This window comes from Erinaceus europaeus, chromosome X, assembly GCF_950295315.1.
Source record: "Erinaceus europaeus chromosome X, mEriEur2.1, whole genome shotgun sequence".
Classification (NCBI taxonomy): domain Eukaryota; kingdom Metazoa; phylum Chordata; class Mammalia; order Eulipotyphla; family Erinaceidae; genus Erinaceus; species Erinaceus europaeus.
In genome coordinates this window covers 90,952,618-90,972,680 of record NC_080185.1, presented here as the reverse complement: position 1 = coordinate 90,972,680, position 20,063 = coordinate 90,952,618, and the positions used below count along the sequence as shown (strand labels likewise).

General features: G+C 42.6%; 1 protein-coding gene across 12 annotated transcripts in view; it reads left to right on the top strand.

Annotated features, from left to right (window-relative positions):
* JADE3 (jade family PHD finger 3) overlaps positions 1-14,195 on the top strand; it is a 156,190-nt gene extending 141,995 nt beyond the window's left edge. For all 12 annotated transcript variants that reach the window (XM_060182470.1, XM_007529631.3, XM_060182472.1 and 9 more), the window contains 3 exons: positions 7,115-7,585; positions 9,518-9,635; positions 11,064-14,195. In XM_060182470.1, the coding sequence (XP_060038453.1) occupies positions 7,115-7,585; positions 9,518-9,635; positions 11,064-11,974 (1,500 nt within the window). In that variant the 3' untranslated portion in view covers positions 11,975-14,195. The remainder of the gene's footprint in view (positions 1-7,114; positions 7,586-9,517; positions 9,636-11,063) is intronic.
* Positions 14,196-20,063: the final 5,868 nt, after the last annotated feature.

The following is a 20,063-nucleotide window of genomic DNA, read 5'->3' as shown; positions in this document are numbered from 1 at the left end:
TATTTAGAAACAAGAAGCACTCGTCTCTGGTGTGATATGCCAGAGTATTGCCAGTCAGAAGAGCTCACCCAACCCTTGCAGTTGAGCTGAACAGATAGACAAGGCTGACCACCTGCATGGTTGACCTTAGTCTCTGTGCCCCGCAGAGGTTAAGCTGATATTACATAATCCAAAGTCTCCACAGTAAATCTTTGTTAGCACAGACTATCAGACATGGCTCAAGGCCTACTCTGGGCAAACAAACACTCTTATCAGTCAGGACATGTCAAGGGCTTTGAGGTTAACTCTTAGGAGCTGTGGGCAAAGGCCAAACCTTTCTTTGGACAGGTTAATCCTTTATTGCACATTGCCAAAGAGAAGTGAAAACGTGTCCACACAAAAGATGTATACAGAAAGGTTCACAGCAGCATTATTTCATAATAGCCCCAAACTGAAAACAACCCCAAAAGTTCATCAAATGATGTGATGTAGCCATACAGTAGAATAGTAGAATAGCCACACACAGAGAAAGAGAGAATGTGTGACGGGAAGGTCCTCAAACGTGTCATTTCATGCTGTGGGTCACTTTTTTATTCAGATAAGAAAAAGAAGGAGGCCAGGCAGTGGCGCACCCAGTTAAGTGCACATATCAGATAAGAAAAAGTGGGAGTGGGGAGTCGGGTGGTAGCGCAATGGGTTAAGCGCACGTGGCGCTAAGTGTTAATGGACCAGCGTAAGGATCCCCCGGCTCCCCGCCTGCAGAGGGGTCGCTTCACAGGTGGTGAAGCAGGTCTGCAGGTGTCTTGTCTTTCTCTCCTCCTCTCTCTTCCCCTCCTCTCTCCATTTCTCTTTCCTATCTAACCACAACAACATCAATAACAACAATAATTACTACAACAGTAAAATAAAAAAAAAAAAAAAAGAAAAAGAGGGAGAGACACCATACCACCAGAGCTTCTTCCAGCACCATAGAACCTCCCATGTGGTATGGTGGGGCTTGAACCTGGGTCTCGTGCATAGCTATAGAGGTGCCTTCCCGTCCAGCTATCTCCAGCCCTGTCTGTGGCCATAGTTTTTAAAGAATAAAATTCTCATACATGCTACAATATGGATAAACCTTTGAAAACATGCTAACGGGAGGAAGCCAGATAGAAATGGCCACATCTTGTATGATTCCACTTACATGAACTGCCCAGAAGAGGCAAATTTACAGAAATACAGAGTAGATAGATTAGTGTTTGCTTGGAACTGGCGTTGGAAGCAGGAAGTGACTGCAAAAACACATTATATTTATTTGGCAGGGAGTGCTAAAAATGTAGGGTAATTATGTAGTGGTTGTGACTGCACAACTCTGTAAATATATTTTCTACCAGCCTTCATGGTATGAACATTTGATCTCATGAAAACTGCTTTGTCTCTTGTTGGCTTTTGTGCTGTACATGGAGACAAACAGATCTTTGTACTTATGCAGTCCTGCTGAGCCACCTCCCTGGCCCAAGTTTGATTCTGTATTTTGAGAGAGAGGGCAGGTCACCAAAGTAACACTCCATCATCTATGGACCGCCACCTGTTCCCTTCCTTGACGATCTCAAGTGGTGCCAGAGTGAACCCCAGGCCTCATACGGAAGGCTCAGTCACATCCCAGCTGGGGTGTCACCCCATCACTATCATTAAGCCACCTCCTTGACTAGCTCTTTTTTTCTTTCTTTCTGTTTTAAGAATGAGAGAGAAAATCACCCACTTCATCATTTAAGAAGTTCCTACTGCTCCCATGTGCTGGGGATCAAACCCATAGCTTCATGTATATAAGGCACACCTGATATTTTAATGGGCATAATCATACTTCCCCCTAAAAGTTTTAATGGTTGCAGGAGAAATATATGAGAGGCATTCAAAAAAATTTTGTCTAGTAGACTGTGCCAAGTATATGTAAATAGACATTTGACACCAAAATCTGTTTAACAGTCTTCCATTACTACTAAATTATATAGCCCTCTAATTATAAGCTCCATAGAATGACTTTCTTTGAAACTAGATGGATTTTATGACAGGTTTTTTTCCTAAGGACATTCCATTTTTCCATTTAAGTATCTGATTTTTATTTGTGGGTTATCTTTTTTTTTTTTTTGCCTCCAGGGTTATTGCTGGGGTTCAGTGCCTGCATCATGAATCCACTGCTCCTGGAGGCCTTTTTTTTTTTTTTCTCCTTTCCTCGCCCTTGTTGTTGTAGCCTTGTTGTGGTAGCCTTGTTGTAGCCATTCGTTGTTGGATAGGACAGAGAGAAATGGAGAGAGGAGAGTAAGACAGAGAGGGGGAAAGAAGATAGACACCTGCAGACCTGCTTCACCGCCTGTGAAGCGACTCCCATGCAGGTGGGGAGCCGGGGGCTCGAACCTGGGTCCTTACACCGGTCCTTGCGCCGGTCTTTCCACTTTGCACCACATGCGCCTAACCCGCTGCGCTACCGCCCCACCCCCGTGGGTTATCTTTTATTTTGAGTGATTTATGTTTGTCACTACCACCTATAAATTTGACCTGAGAAATAGTATCTGCTTTGAGAAGCAATTATAGAAGCCAGAATTTCTTCCTTCTGCACCCCAAAAAAGAATTTTGGTTCATATTTCCAAGAGGGAGAAGTATTAAGGGAAGATGACTAAATGGCTCTGAACCACAGTTTCACTAGGACCCGGAACTTCTATGAAATAGAACTTTCATTTTTGCACTGTCGCTGAGAGGGAAGAGCTTCTGGTGAACACCTGAGGAAGTCAGGTGCTATTTCACTTATCTGAGAGGGAAGAGGAAAAATGAAGAACAACTATGGGATGATTTCACTCATAAATGGAATGTAGAGAATTGAAACACGAACTTGAAAAGAAAAATACATATATATATACTCATCCCATAACTGTGATCCTTGGGAGAGCTATGGTGGTAATCGCTGGTGGGGACACAGAAATTTGGTGTGTAATTATATTGCTATTACCTTACAATCTTGTAAGTCATTATTAAATCACTGATACACAATAAAAAAGAAAGATTATCTGCTTTTAGCTTCCCACTACTAGCAACTATAAGTCACATTCATCCCCTTGAATAGGAAATAATCCATTGGCTTTATCTTCCTGTATTTATATCATAAACCAAAAAAGTAGGATTCCCTAATACTTTTCATCTTTTGTTAAAGAACGTCTCTTTTGAGAGCAGTTTATGTATTACCTAGTAGAGCACACATGTTGTGCAAGGACCCAGGTTCGAATCCCCGGTCCCCACCTGCAGGGGGAAGCTTCATGAGTGGTGAAGCAGTGCTACAGGTGTCTCTCTGTCTCTCTCTCTCTCTATCCCCCATTCCCTCTCAATTTCTGGATGTCTCTATCCAATAAATAAAGATAATTAAAAAATTAAAAAATAAAAGAATCCAGGTTTGAGCCCTTGCAGCACCATGTAAAAGGGAAGTTTCTTTTTTTTTCCTTTAAATATTTTATTTATTTATGAGAAAAACAGGAGGAGAGAGAAAGAACCAGCCATCACTCTGGTACATGTGCTGCTGGGGATTGAACTCGGGACCTCATGCTTGAGAGTCCAAAGCTTTATCACTGCGCCATCTCCCGGATCATGAAGGGGAAGTTTCATAAGCAGTGAAGCTGTGATGAGTGTCTTGCCTTCTCTGTCTCTCTTTATATGTCTCTCATTCTCTATCTGGAAAAAAAGAAGCAAAAGTTTGGCAGTAGTGATGGTTTGAGGCTTCAGCAAAGCCCTGGCAGAGGAAGGAAGGAAGGGAAGGAGGTGGGAAGGAAGGAAGCCAGTCTTTTGATACTTGTCTTTGAAATAACTTAGCTGATTATTATTGTTGGTTTACTAATGGCTGAGAAGTTCATAAGATTGCAGGAGTATAGTTCCACACAGCATTCACCCCACATTTCTGTGCCTATTTTTCCTTCTCCCTCCTCAACAATAGTTCTCATAAAATCTCAGAGGCAGTTTGACTACTTCTTTCTATTTCTTCCTTTCTTCCCCCCCTTTCTTTTTTTTCCCTACAAGCCCATGTATTTCAGTTCTCTGCATTCCACTTGAGTGAAGCTATCTGGTAGTTGCCTTTCACCTCCTTCCTTGCTTCATTAAGCATTATCACCTCCATTTCCATCCATTTAGTCCTGAAGGACACAGTTGATCTTTTTAAATTGCAGAGTGATATTTCATTGAAAATATATCCCACAACATCTTTATCCAGTCATCTGTTGATGGGTATTGAGACTGCTTGGCTGTTGTGAATGATGCCAGATTAGTTTCTTAGCCAAGTGTTAGTGTATATCTATGTAATAGTACTTTTTTTTGGCTCTCAGCTTCATTTTCATTTTCATGAAGTCTTCCAAATGTGTAGAAGTTTTTAGATAGGGAATTCAGTGTAATATAACTGTTCCGATAGCACTGTTCAAAGGGATGAGGAGCACTCCATTAGATTAGCACTTAATTAAAAAGTAAAAAAGAGTTTGGGAGGGAGGGTAATGGAGGAAGAAAGTCAGATACACTAAAGGAAATATAAGCAATAAATGTGAGGTGCTGAGTAGGATCCTATTAGAAATATACTTCGGGAGTCAGGCAGTAGCGCAGCGGGTTAAGCACACTTGGCGCAAAGCACAAGGACCGGCATAAGGATCCCAGTTCGAGCCCCTGGCTCCCCACCTGCAGGAGGTTCGCTTCACAGGCAGGGAAGCAGGTCTACAGGTTTCTGTCTTTCTCTCCCCCTCTCTGTCTTCCCCTCCTCTCTCCATTTCTCTCTGTCCTATCCAACAACAAAAACAGACAACAATAATAACTACAACAGTAAAACAACAACAAAAGGGAATCATAAAAATATATATATTTCATCCCTAGAATTCTTTTCCTGTGAAAGTAGTTTAGATAGAATCTGTCTCATTAAAGTTTTGATGGTTGCCAAGTGTCCACTTCGAGGATAAAAAATTAGAAAGAAAAGAAAATAGACTTTCTTAGCCTATTTTAAGGGAACCTGCCAGGGTTTGCACTCTTTTAGTCTCCACTTAGACCCATGGTCATTCTCTGTATTTAATTATCAAAACCACAACATGTACCCTCCCCACACAGACTTCCAAGAGTTGAAATCTAATCTTACGTATGAGAATTCCAAGAGCTGAAATCTGATCTTATATATGCGAATTCCTGCTAACTTAGCAACAAATCTTCTACTGCTTTCATTCACTCCCCTGTATATGGAAAGTTGTAAGATGGTGGCCATGACAAACAGTAGTTGAGACTAACTGAAGAGTAGTAGTACAGCAGTCATGGGCCAAGTTTGCCTTCTGTCCTGCCTCCCTGTAATTCTTAGTGTGTGCTAATAATCCTTAACAAATGTGTTGCATCTACGAATGGCTATTATTAACTCAAGTTCAGATGATCTAATCATGCTGTTCAGTATAACTTAGCATGATGATAGAAATTTGTGTTGTGGGTGGGGGTATAGCATAATGGTTATGCAAAGAGACTTTCATGCCTGAGGCTCTCAAGTCCCAGGTTCAATCCCCCACACCGCCATAAGCCAGAGCTGAGCAGTGCTCTGGTAAAAAAAAAAAAAAAAAAAAAGAAAGAAAGAAAGAAAGAAATTTGTGTTGCCCGGTATGATTGATGTGTACCTACTATGCATGAGGAGCTGTATTTTTTTTAAATTAGGATTAATGGTTTACAGTAAATACATTTGTTGTTGGTACATGTGGAAAATTTCTTAGTTTTCGGCAAAACACTCACGCCCCAGCCTAGGTTCTCCTCCATCATGCACCAGGACTTGAAAGTCCCGCTGCCTCATCCCCCCACCCCAAGTCCTTTACTTGGGTGCAATATAGGAGCTGAATTTTCAGTTGTATATAATTTAATTGTTGGGTTGTCGGAAAAGTCATGACACATTTTTGCACAGAAACATATGTCATCTGGAGTTGGTGTACTGCACCAAAGTAAAAGACACTGGGGTAGGGGCAGGGGAGAATACAGGTCCTGGATAAGGTTAACAGAGGACCTAGTGGGGGTTGTATTGTTATGTGGAAAACTGAGAAATGTTATGCATGTACAGACTATTGTACTCACTGTCTATTGTAAAACATTAATCCCCCAGTAAAGGAAAAAGAAAAAGAAACATATGTCATGATCTTTTCAACAACCCAATATATTAAATTTGAAAAATTACTTATAACTTAGAAATATATTGGTCAGCACAGCTCTTTGAAAGGACATTTCAAGAAGTTAGGTTCCTTAGATATTGGTGTTCCTCTGACTTTTTAAATTAATTAATTAATTACTTTTTTTTTAAACCAGAGCACTGCTCATCTCTGGATTACATTGGTGCTGGGGATTGAACCTGGGACCTCAGAACCTCGGGCATCAAAGTATTTTTGCAGAACCACTATGCTACTTCCCTGGCCTCCTATGGATTTTTTAGAGCCAGTAGATGCTCTAATAATACTCCTGACTTTGATTTTCCTTTCATATGTTGAAAGTTTTTTCTTTATTTGAGGAACTGGGGTTTCTCTGATGTTCAGTTTCACTGCTCAGGCTTGCTTTTTTTTTCCCCCAAAAAGACAAGGGGAGACACCATAACACCGGAGCTTCCTCCAGTGGTGTAGCACCTCCCATGTAGTGCTAGGGTTCAAATCTGGGCTGCACACATGGCTAGATATATGCCCTGCCCTGTGAGCTCTCTCTCCAGCCCCTCCAAAGTATGTCTTGAGCATCTGTTTTATTCAGTAGCTGGTAAGAGTGTAAAAATGAATGGTATAATTCTGTTTTAGGGCTATGACTAGGTATTTGGCATTTATCACATATAGGCTCAGTGTGAGAAATAACATAGAAACATATAATGAAGTGGAATGGGAGGCACCGAGAAAGCACAGAATGGTTTTTATAGGGGTTGTGAAAAACCTAATGGACTGAAAACCTTAAAGGGAAGCCTGATTTTTTTTTTTTTTTGGGGGGGGCTTAGTTTTTTCTGGATTATTTGTAATGCTTCTGTCATAGGCCAACTCTCTGTCTTCTGTTTGCTTTCTATGAGCTCTCAGGTCAGACCCAGGGATGTAAGACTTCCCCTTTACCCCAGCCCTGCTTGCTGCCTTAACACATCTCTTCTTCCCTACAGTGCTCAGTCAAGAGCTGTATCACCGCATTCCATGTTACCTGTGCCTTTGAGCACAACCTAGAGATGAAGACCATCCTCGATGAAGTAGATGAAGTGAAATTCAAGTCATACTGCCTGAAGCACAGCCAAAATAGGCAGAAACTTGGAGAGGCTGAATATGCCCTGCACAGGGCTACAGAGCAGAACCAGGCCAAAAATGAAAAGACCAGCCTACGGGCACAAAAACTCCGAGAGCTGGAAGAAGAATTCTACTCCCATGTCCATGTGGAAGATGTAGCCAGAGAACTTGGACTGCCCGCTCTAGTTGTTGACTTTATCTATAACTACTGGAAACTGAAGCGAAAGAGTAACTTCAATAAGCCATTATTTCCTCCAAAGGTGGAAGAAGAAAATGGCCTGGTGCAACCGAAAGAGGAGAGTATCCATACTCGAATGAGAATGTTTATGCATCTACGGCAGGACCTAGAGAGGGTAAAATGACCACCTATGTGATTAGTGTTGGGGGTCTTGGTCTGCACAGAAATAGAGATCCAGGGGCCACGTGACAGCGCACCTGGTTTAGCGCACATGTTATTTTGTACAAGGAAGCAGGTTCAAGGCCCAGTCCCCACCTACCAGGGGAAAACTTCACAAGCATTGATGCAGATGTCTCAATTTCTCTCTGTCTCTATCAAATAAAATAAGTTTATTTTTTTTAAAAAAGTGAAAAAAAGAAATAGAGATCCCACCCTTTTATGCCACCTGGATTATTGCTGGGGCTTGGTGCCTACATAACTGTCCAGCTGCTCCTGGTGGTTTTTTTTCTATGATAGAGACAGAGACATAGAGGGCAAATAGGAGAGAAGAGAAGGAAATAGGTGTAGCCTACTCCACTACTCATGAAGCCTCCACCCTCCCCCACAGGCGGTGATGACGGCTTGAATGTGTGCTTTACTTTGTGCGCCACTGCCTGGCCCTTCCGATTTATTTTAATGTCAGCTCGTCTATGGTGTAGGCTTCTGTTTCCCTTGCTTGTCTTCTGATTTCATTGGAGCCATTGGACTCTGTTTAAATTTGGCAGACACATGCAAGGAATTGAAAAGTGAATACTTTCCATTCACTGTTGAGCCTAAATTAATTCATCTATACTTCACTGCCACACTGTGAACTGAAGAAAGAATTGAAACTGTGAACTGAGGGAAGAATTGATTTTCTTTAGGAAAGCACAGGATCGGAGTTACTCAAATAGCATTATTGACATTTTTGCACTGGACAGTTCTGTGTTGGAGGAGACTGTCCTTCATTAGAAGGGAATTTATAAGATATTTTGCAATAACTTTGGCATAGACTAGCTACCAGCCACATATCCACTTGAGACAAACAAAATGTTTTCAGATTGATGTATGAACCCTGGGAGTCAAAAGTGTCCCAAGTTGAGAGCCACTACACAATATGTATATTACAATGAAATATAACTATAGAGATGGCTTGGGTCTTTTTTTCCCTGCCACCAGAATTTGAAAGAATACTAATAGGTTTTTTTTTAAGTGGTAATATTTTATTTTGATTTTATTTTTCTAAGATTTATTTAAACTAGAAAGGGAAGAGTCAAGAGAGAACCATCAGAGCATCGCTCTAGCATGTGATGTCAGGGATCAAACTCAGGACCTCATACTCAAGAGCTCAGTGCTTTATCCACTGTGCCTCCTCCCAATCACTTGCTTTTATTTTCTGTTGAGGAAATGTTTTACAAATCTGTTGTCTCAGGGAATTCAGATTTATACATCCCCATGTTTTGGGGATGTATAAATCAAATCAACTTTGACTCACTTTAGAAATTTTGGCATGCATATAAAACTGTGTGCCAACACCTTTCTAAGCATTTTGTAATGTTGACTCATTTAATTCTAAAATGCCTATGAAGAAAGTACTATTATTATCCCTATTTACACATGAAAAAATGTTGGATACGTTAATTTGTCCAAGTGAAGGAGATGCTGAAATACCTCTGTGGCTACAGAAACATGGTTGAGCTGAAAATGAGCCGTCTTTCCAGCCAGTCTTTCCCCAGACTTAATCAGGAAATCATACTTGATCAGTCATTGCCATCACTTGAACTTGGGGATCTGAAAAGAAGGCTAAAATACTAACTCACCAGTTGGGTCTTTCCAGCCTGGCTGTGGAAATAAATATCAAGCGCATGGTCCTGTAAGGAGAGTGATTTCAGGAGGTCACTTTGGAGCATTTCGCTTGTGCTGCTGATTGATATGGGAACTCTGATCCCTTGACTGGCCACTCTCCTGGAGTAACTTTCATGTAGCTCTTCATCCATCTGACTGTAATTGTCTTAATTTTAGTTGACCAATTTCAATGATTTGCGTAGCCTGATAAAAATCTCTTCTTTTCTCGGACTTGGGCTTTCAGGTCCGAAATCTATGCTACATGATAAGCAGGCGAGAGAAGTTGAAATTGTCCCAAACCAAAATGCAGGAACAGATCTTCAGCTTGCAGGTTCAGCTGAACAACCAGGAAATTGCCGCAGGTAACCTCTATAATAAAATTATCCTAACAAACTTATATACTCTGGATATGCCCCAGAATCCAGTTTAAAGTGTACATTGGTTGTGTCACTTAAGTCTCCAAAATTCTCATCCAGTATCACATTCGCTCTGATCCCATCCAGATATACTATGGCCCCATTCACTGTCAAGAAATCCCAGGGTGGGGTTGGGAGAACTGCAGATCTAGGGCAGATAATCTAGGTCTCAGACAGCTACCAGAGGCCTTCAGTTAAATGTATGACATTGTTCTGTAACCACTCCAAAAAATACTTCATTTCAGATCTTAATGGTAAGACTATTACTAAAGCAAATCCTGAGCCAGAGATAGGAGATCCGAGTTCAGATATTTGCTGAGTAGTCAGCAAGGCAGCATCCCTGCCTGTAGCATATGCTGCCTACTCAGTGAGAGAAACAGGTGAGCACACTGACAGTCACATCCATTTATATCCTCCCTGTGCCTCATTTAACACAGAGGTTGGTGCCAGAGCTGGGGAAACCAGGAGTCACTGCAGAATCCAGCTCCTGCCAAGCACTAGTCATAGACAGACAAGAAATGGGAAAACATAGGACAGCAGGGAGAATCCCCTACATGGCAAAAAAAAAGACTTTTAGATCATGTGGTGTATTACTAGTGGGAGTCAGGCTCACTACGATTTGCGGCAGATACACACATACTCTTTATCCACCAACACCTGTGTGCTGTAGAAAGGGTGAGAGAGATGGGAAGGGGGAGTCTGAAGTATCTATATTCAAGGCATGTCCGAAGTCCTGTGTAGTACCCACACCTGCACCCACAAAGACATAGGCAAACACAAATAGAGAAACCTTGTTCTACACTACTGCTAGTGACATTACTTCTAGAAATGGAAGAGTAGAGATAGGGACCTAGGAGGCAGTACATTAATCTCGGTGAGCATTATACAGACTGGGAGAGAAGTGAAGGGGCTGGGAGTCACACAGTGTTAGACATTGGGAAGAGTGGGTATGTAAACTTAGTCTGCTGGGAGGTCGAGTGGTAGTGCAGGGGGGTAAGCGCACATGGCGCAAAGCGCAAGGACCAGCGTAAGGATCCGTAAGTTTGAGCCCCCGTCTCCCTACCTGCCAGGGAGGGGGGTCGCTTCACAAGTGGTAACGCATGTCCGCAGATGTCTATCTTTCTCTCCCCCTCCCTGTCTTCCCATCCTCTCTCCATTTCTCTCTGTCCTATCCAACAACAATGACATCAATAACAACAATAATAACCACAATGAGAAAACAAGGGCAACAAAAGGGGGGGGGTGGCCTCCAGGAGCAGTGGGTTTGTGGTAAAAAAAAAAAGTTAAACAGTTTGCTATAACCATGTATACTATTATGTAATGCAGTTTCTAAAATGAACCTCTCTCTCTCTCTTTTTGTTTTTTTAACTACAGGACTTCCATTAACAAATCCAGCAAATCCAGTAGAAAATACATTGTTCAGTCCACCGCCAAGAATAACCTTAAAGTTAAAAATGCCCAAATCAACCTCAGAAGAAAGCAAAAACAGCTCCGCTGAGCCTGATTATGGACTCCTTTCTCCTAGCAGTAGTTCCCCTGCCCAGAATGTAAGGAGCAAACAGGAGTCACTAGAAATAAAAATGAAACCATATCCAAGGTATCCACTTGAGAGTAAGAATAACTGCCTGTTGGCTAGTCTAAGCCATTCCAGGAGTGAAGCAAAGGATGCTAGTCCTGCTTGGAGAACTGTATCTCCAGAGTTCTATCATGAGCAGTCCCTGGGCAAACCTCTGGTCCTCCAGGCTGCCCTGCATGGACAGTCTTCCATTGGGAATGGGAAAAGCCAGCCTACTTCCAAGTTTGCCAAATCCAATGGCCTGGATGGGAGCTGGTCAGGAGACGTGAGCCAGAAAGACAACCCAAAAGAGATGTTTGGTGACCGGGAGCCTGTGCTCAGCCCCCAGCTAGCCAGTCAGGGCAGTTTTCGAAAATCTACTGTGGATCATTTTAGCAAGTCCTTTAAAGAGGCCACTAACCGGTGGGTGAGGAGCACAGAGGAGCTCCAGTGCTGTGTAAAGCCAACTAAGAATGTGAGCCCCAAAGAGCAGCTTTGGGGTAAGCAGCTTGTCAGGAGGTCTGCAGGGAGAGCTCCGTATCCAGAAAATGATGGCTATTGCCCCGATTTGGAGCTGAGTGATTCTGAACCAGAAAGTGATGGGAATAAAGAGAAAGTCAGGGTAAGGAGAGATAGCTCAGACAGGGAAAACCCACCCCATGATTCCAGGCGTGAATGCCGTAGTAAAAGCAAACCGCATCCCCTTTCCCACAGTTCAATGCAGAGGTGATTAAAAAATGCCCAAGAATAGCTCAGCCTTTGCCTTTGCCTCATATACCGGGGAAAACCCCAGAGCCAAAAGGATTCTAGCATATGTTAGGAGAAATTACAGTGAGAAGGATGAAAATTTGCCACAGTACATTGACTTGCAGTTTCTGAAATGATTTCAAGTTTAGTTTTCACAAGCACACTATATGGACTGTAGACTGTCAGAAGGTCTTTTTTTTTTTTTTTTTTTTTTTTTTGCTAGAGGCTATTGAGAACAGCTGAGCCCAGAGTATTTGCTCAGTTAATACTTAGGGACATTGACAAGCGTATGTATTAGGCATTCTTGCATTGTTAGTGAATTTGCAAGAGACCATAATTACCAGACACTAAAACGACTTACCTTTTGAAACTACGGCATGTGACTCTCAGAGCTCCTGCCTGTAGGAAGTTTCTAATTCCACTGGTATCTGGAAACCCTCTGTAGGGAGAGACCAGGAACCAACATCTCAGATACTGTCAAACTCACTACCCTCTTCCTTTGCTCTACACAAGGTTGAGTTCCTATCACAGTATCGAAACTTACTGAGTCAATACTCCTAATGTTTGTAAGTGTCCAGTGCCTGTTCCTATACTTGCTTGTTGGGGACGCACTTGTAACTATTTCACCCAACTAACAAGCATAAAAAGGCTTAACTTGTGGATAGTGTTTACAAAAGTACAAAAGTACTACTTCTAAGGAAAATGCTCTGATTCTCTCAGTTTAAGACATTTGCGAAGGATCCCAGAGCCTTTCCCAAAGTGAGACCATTTCTGGGGGATTTGTACCAGGTCAGGGTTTTGTTGTTGTTGTTGTTGTTGTTGTTGTTGTTGTTGTTGTTTTCAAATAAGTTTGACTTAATAAGTTTGGCTGACAGTTTTTGTATACCTGCTTTAATGTTTATAAAATTTTTATTGAGGTATAATTAAAATATAGTAAAATGCACAGAGGTTAAGTATTCTTACCTGCTTTAATTTTGAAAATAGATTTTTTTATTGTCAAACAGAATTTGAAAGCATGTGTTTAACACATGAATATAATTTAGCTTTGTACCAACTTTGAATCCTTGGCAATTTGCCAAACAAAAAGGCTGGAGCCATTTTTTTTTCTCGGAAGTTGCTCATACCCAGTTCCCAAACTATCAGCATTGATTAATATTAGGGAGGAAGAGAATAATTATATTTGGGTAGGGATACAACATGTCTGCTTCCCATTTAAAGAAGGGGAAAATGTTACAGTTTTTAAAATGTGAAGCTGACTACAACTCCCTGCTCTCGTTTCTTCTTAGCCTTAAATCAATATTCTCTTTCTTCTAGTTTGGGAAAAGAATAAGTTGGAGTTATCAGACAAACAAAAAGGCCATTTAGATTAGATTTTTTTTTAAGTTTGGTTATCAGTGAAACAGCCCAGCTACAGTAGGCACCAGTCAATAACAGCGGGGGGCCCACTCTTCTCCATCAAGATGGGGAACAAAGTAGTTCTCCCCTCCCAGCCTTTGTTCTTCTAACCTTGTTAATGAGTTCCCTTGCTTTTGTTTCTACCCTCCTTTTCTGAAAACTTCTGTATTTTGCCTCTACCGTGGCCATATCTTCACGTTTCTTCTGTGCCTGTCTCCATGTATGAACATGCTACATAGCATGTGTGGTAGCCACCCCATGTTTTGTTTGGATGGAAACAGCTATGGGTTATCCAAAATGAAGAAGGCAATCTCTCTATTTCTGCACTAGATTTCTGTGCTTTCTCTTTGAGTTCAGTTAACACTGTTACAGTAGTAAAAGTTTAATGGAGCTGTGTGGTGAATCCCTTCTGTTACAGGCTAGTGCCGTAGCCTCCATCCCTTCATGCCTTTCAATTCTGAGTGAGTGGGAGGAAAAGCAAACATTGCAAAAAGTGCTTCAGCCAAATTCCACGTGTAAAATGCCATTGGGAAGAGAGTATTGACGAAAATAATTTCAGTCAGGGAAATATAGTTGTAATATTTTTACAGAATTTTCCTAGGTAAATGAAGGAGCCTTCAGTTGTATACATTTCAATTGCCCCAAAATGTATTTGCTACATTTTGCTGTTGTTTGAAGTATTACCTCTTAACCTTCTTTGTTATTTTTTTTCATTTTGTCTTATATAGTCCAGTTTTCCAAGAACTCAGTCTTTTTTCAAATGTCACCTTTTTACCAATACTTTTTCATTAAATTATGAAAACTGTTAACAGCTGTCAGTGTGGTGTTTTGTTTTCTTTTTCTTTTGGCATATATGGGTTTTAGAAAATCTTACAGGGCCTGGGTGGTGGTGCACCTGATAGAGCGTACATGTTACAGTGCACAGGGACCCAGGATCAAGCCCCCGGTCCCCACTTGCAGGGGGAAAGCTTCACAAGTGGTGCAGCAGGGCTGCAGGTGTCTCTTTGTCTCTCTCTCCCTCTCTATCTCCTCCTTCCCTCTTGACTTGTGGCTGTATCTAGCCAATAAATATAGATAATAAAAAAATTAAAAAGGGAAATATTGCATATTCCTTTTGTATTAAATGGAGTAGGGGGAAGAAAGGAAAAATGGAATGTTTAGAAGCACAAACTCATTATTCATGCCAGTGCCAGAAACCAAAGAGAACACTAGAGACTTGGACCTTACCCAGAAATCATTATCTCACCAGGCTAGGACAAAACCTCAGGGACATAATACAAATCACCAGGGAAGTGGGTCCGATCTAAAGTCCCAAAGTTTGAAATGCACAGAATAGGCATCACTTAAATATATGTTCTTTACTCTTATCTGAAGGGTTATGTTGTGTCAAGGGGTACTTGCCAAAAGCTACTGGGCAAACCAGTAATATAGTCAGATGAGGGGCCAGATGGTGGCACACCTAGTAAAGCACACATACTATTATATGACATTTTCAAAAACCATTCCTTAAAAAAAAACAACTCCGGCTTATGGTGGTGCTGGGGATTGAAACTGGGACCTTTGGTTCCTCAGGCAGTAAAAGTCTTTTTTTCTTTTTTTTTGCATAACCACTACGCTACTATCTCCCCAGCCAAAAGATAGATATTGTTTTCAAAACCTTAATGCAGTTGTTCTCACTTTTTATGGAAAGCAGAAATCATGTGTGTTCTTAAATTTTTTTTTAATTAGTAAAGATCTACCCTAAAAGGCTGTCACTCACTCCTATACGGGGAACAAATAAATACTGAGACAATTCAGGGGTAGTCTGTGAATTCAGATAGTTTTGCTTCACAGATTGAAGCAAACCAGATATGACATGAAGCCATATGCAGATACGCTAACATTCCAGACTAGTAGCCTCTGCTTTACCCAGTTACTGACAAATTCTTTGAACGGCTTTTCCCTAAACAACACCCTCAGTGCTCACCATCTCTCATCTTGCTCATCTTGCTCATCTTGCTCATCTTGCTCATCTTGCTCATCTTGCTCATCTTGCTCAGGTGGGTTTGGGTGTAAGCCTTCTAACCTAAAAAACCTGGACAGCCCAAGTTTTACATTTCCTTCCCTTCCACTCAGTATTCCCATGTCACCTTTATAATACCATCTGGTCTGGCTGGATGTCAGATTACAAACCAGCTGGAAAGGTGGTCTGAGAGATGGAGCGGTAGATAAAGCATTGGACTCTCAAGCATGAGGTCCCATAAAGTATGGTGGGTTCAAGAAAGAAAAAAACTGTAAGGGACTGAGTGGAGGCACACCCAACTGCATGCATATATTAACATGTACAAGGAGACTCAGGTTCAGGCAGGGGTAGACAGCATAATGGTTATGCAAAAAGACTCCCATGCCTAAAGCTCCAAAGTCCCAGGTTCAATCCCTCGCACTACCATAAGCCAGAGTTGAGCAGTGCTCTGGTTAAAAAAAAAGGGGGGGGGAGTAGGTGGTGGCGCACCTGGTTAAGTGCATTGCAGTGCACAAGGACCCAGGTTCAAGCCCATGGTCCCCACCTGCAAGGGGAAAGCTTTGCAAGTGGTTAAGTAGTGTTGCAAGTGTGTCTCTCCCTCTCTATCACCCCCTTCCCTCTTGATTTCTGGCTGTTTCTATTAAAATAAAGATAATAAAAAAATTTTTTAAGTTAATATTCCCTGCCTACACCCATGTCCAGCAGAGAAGCAATTACGGAAGCCAGAACTCCCACCGTCTGCACCCATAAAGAAGTTTGGTCCATACTCCCAGAGGGGGAGAAATGTTAGGGGAAGATGACCAAAGGGCTTTGGATTCCAATTCCATCAGGACCCAGAGAAAGAAGAGGAAAAAAGAAAGGACATTCAGAAGTAGTGATAGGTGTAGGTATGACTCAGAAAGGAAGAGAAGGCAGGATCATAGAAAAAGGGGGTAAAATATTTAAATATAGATAGTTAGAGAAATAATAGTCAAGCCACACCTGTGACCTTTGAAGAACTAATGCACTTTCCAGTAGAGGGAATAAGGTCACAGAACTCTGGTGGTGGGAACGGTGTGGAATTATACCCTTGTTATCTCATAATTTTGAAAATCGGTCTTAAGTAATAAAATTACAACATTATTTCAGCAACCTAATTGTCTTTCTTTAAATATTTTTCTGAGCAGTAGCACACCTAGCTGCGTGTACACATTACAGTGTGCAAAGACACAGGTTCAGGCCCCCAGTCCCCACCTCCAGGAGGGGAGCTTTCATGAGCAGTGAAGCAGGGCTGTGAGAGTATCTAATCTATTTATCTATCTATCTATCTATCTATCTATCTATGTATCTTCCCCCTTACCTGTCAGTTTCTATCAAATAAATTAATTAAATTAAAAAATAAACAAAAAAATACTTCGTTTATTTTAGAAAAGAGATAGAAATTGAGAAGAGGGTGTTAGAGCCCGAGAAAGAAAGAGAGCCACGTGTGGCACTGCCTCACTGTTTGTGACGCTTCTCCTCTGCAGGTAAGGGCCAGGGCTTTGAACCTGGGTCCTTATGCACTGTGATGTGTGCAATCAACCAGGTGTTCCACCATTGGGCACCTAGGTGATTTTTTAAAAATAAGATTTATATGGTCCAGACAGTGGTGCACCTGATTGAAAACACACATTACTACATGTAGGGAGCTGAGTTCAAGCCCCCAGTCCACATCTGCAGGGAGGAGGCTTCATGACTGGTGAAGCAGGCCTGCAAATGTCTATCTCCCCTCACCTCTCAATTTCTCTCTGTCCTACCAAATAAAATGAGAGAAAGAGGGGGTCGGGCAGTAGCGCAGTGGGTTAAGCACACGTGGCACAAAGCGGAAGGATGGGTATAAGGCTCCTGGTTCGAGCCCCTGGCTCCCCACCTGCAGGGGAGTTGCTTCACAGGCGGTGAAGCGGGTCTACAGGTGTCAATCTTTCTCTCCCTCTCTCTGCCTTCCCCTCCTCTGTCCTATCCAACAACAATGACATCAGTGACAGCAACAATAATAACCACAACAATGATAAAAACAACCAGGATAACAAAAGGGAAAAAATGGTCTCCAGGAGTAGTGGATTCGTGGTGCAGGCACTGAGCCCAGGCAATAACCCTGGAGAGAAAAGAGAGAGAGAGAGAGAGAGAGAGATGGAAAGCAGGGAGGGAATGTCTGCTGGAAGCAGTGGATTCATAGTGCTGGCACCAAGCTCCAGTGATTATACTAGTGAAAAAAAAAAAGGTTTATTTATTAATGGGAGGGAGAGGGGGAGGAGAGCTACACCCTGTTCCACTTCTCCTGAAGCTCCAACTGCATGTGGGGACCAGGGGTTGGAACCCAGGTTACCCAAATTCAAGCATGGTAACTTGTGTGGCTTACTGTCTTCACAGTCCACCCAGGTATTATCATCATCCTCACCATCGTTGTTGTTGTTGTTATTTTAACAGAACACTGCTCAACTCTGGCTTATGGTGGTGCTAGGGGTTGAACCTGGGACCTCAGAGTCAGTCACAGGCATGAGAGACTTTTGCAGGACCACTATGCTGTCTCTCCTGCCTAGAGTGACTTTTAATTCTGTTTCTAGAGGCAAACAAGTATCCAAAAACTGACAAGACCTTTGGTTGTCTTAAAATAGTCTAAGCTCTTAATCATCCTCCACCTCCCCCCTACTAGCACAAGGGGTGTGGGAATCTCCAATCTACCTGAGCTAAATCAGAGCTCTATATAGACTGGGCTCTGACCTCTGCTCATTATGTGATTGATTTTGATTTTCAAAGCATCTTTTGTTAACAAGGAAGTGGGCCAGTGAAATAGCTCACTTGAATAGTGTGCTGCCCTGCCATGTGCCCGGCCTAGATTCCAACCCAGCTCCCACCACATTCGAGGGAACGTTGTTGCTGTGGGCTCTGCCTCGCTGTGTCTCTGTCTCTCTATCTAAACATAACAAAATAGGGCTGGCAAAACAGCTCACTTAGATAGTGCATGACTCAGGTTTGAGCCCAGTCACCACAAGACTGAAAGAAGATGGTCTGGGAGGTGGTGCAGTGATAAAGCTTTGGACTCTCAAGCATGAGGTCCTGAGTTCGATCCCCGACAACACATGTGCCAGAGTGATGTCTGGTCCTTTCTCTCTCCTCCTATCTTTCTCATTAATAAATAAATAAATAAATAAATAAAATATTAAAAAAAAAAAAGAAAGGAGCAATGGGTCTGTCTTTACCTCTTCCTATACCACTCTATCTAAAAAAAGAGAAAGAAAGAAAAGAAAGAAAATTTTAAAAGGGTGGGGGGGCTAGGGAGATAACTTAATGGTTATGCCAAAGACTTTCATGCCTGAGGCACCAATCCCAGGTTCAATCCTCAGCATCACCATAAGACAGAGCTGAGCAGTGCTCTGGTTGAATAAAAAAAGTGTATGTATGTAATTAATAATAAATAAGGCCAGAGTGGTGACATACCTGGTTGAGCGCACATGTTACAATGAGCAAGGACCTGGGTTCCAGTTTCCGGTTCCCACCTGCAGGGGGAAAGCTTTCCAAGTGGTGAAGCAGTGTTGCAGGTGTCTCTCTGTCTCTCTCCCTATCACCCCCTTTCCTCTCGATTTCTGGCTGTCTCTGTCCAATAAAGAAATAATGAAGGCTGGTGGTGTAGTGGATAGAGCATTGAATTCTCAAGCATGAGGTTTTGGGTTAGATTCCCAGCAGCACATGTTCTGGAGTAATGTCTGTTTCTTCCTCTCTCTCTCTCTCTCTCTCTCTCTCTCTCTCCTCCTCCTCCTCCTATCTTTCTCACTAATAAATAAATAAAATCTTTTTTTTAAAAAAAAGAGGAAGTCGGGCAGTAGCGCAGCGGGTTAAGCGCTGCATGTGGTGCAAAGCACAAGGACCGGCATAAGGATCCCGGTTCAAGCCCCTGGCTCCCCATCTGCAGGGGAGTCGCTTCACAGGCGGTGAAGCAGGTCTGCAGGTGTCTATCTTTCTCTCACCCTCTCTGTCTTCCCCTCCTCTCTCCATTTCTCTCTGTCCTATCCAACAACGACAGCAATGATAACTACAACAATAAAACAAGGACAACAAAAGGGAATGAATAAATAAATATAAAAAAATTAGAAAAAAAGAAGAAATAATGAAGAAATAAAGGACCTATGTAAAACCTGGTGAATTTCATTTTCAAAGATGTGTTGCTTTTAGTATATGTAGGAGGCAGAGTTGCACAGCAGAATGAGAGAGAGAGAGAGAGAGAGAGAGAGAGAGAAGAGGAACAGGTCAGAACACCATGCTGGAGCCTGGGGCACGCAAAGCCTAGACTCTGCCAACCAAGCCAGATACCCCCCCCCCCATTGCGTCCGGCCCCAAGCCGCCTTGCAGAGCATTTCAACAGCTCCTCGCTTTCACGTGATCAGTGAGCTGTGGCCAAACTCCAAAGCTTGGGTTTATCGAGCGCCCAAACCCTCTGCCAGGGGGGGGCTCTGCAGGAATGTTCCAGCAGTGGTGGAGGGGGTGGGGGGCAGCGTTGAGGACTTGCCTGGCCCCGCGACCCATACCTGACCAGCTGCAGCGACTCCCCGCCTCCCAGCCCCCGTGGGCAGAACTCTGAGCGGCCCTGGAGTCACCAGTTTGGGTGAGTGTCCCGGCCTCCCCTCTCCCTCCCCAGAGGGGACCGATCTGGCGACAGCCA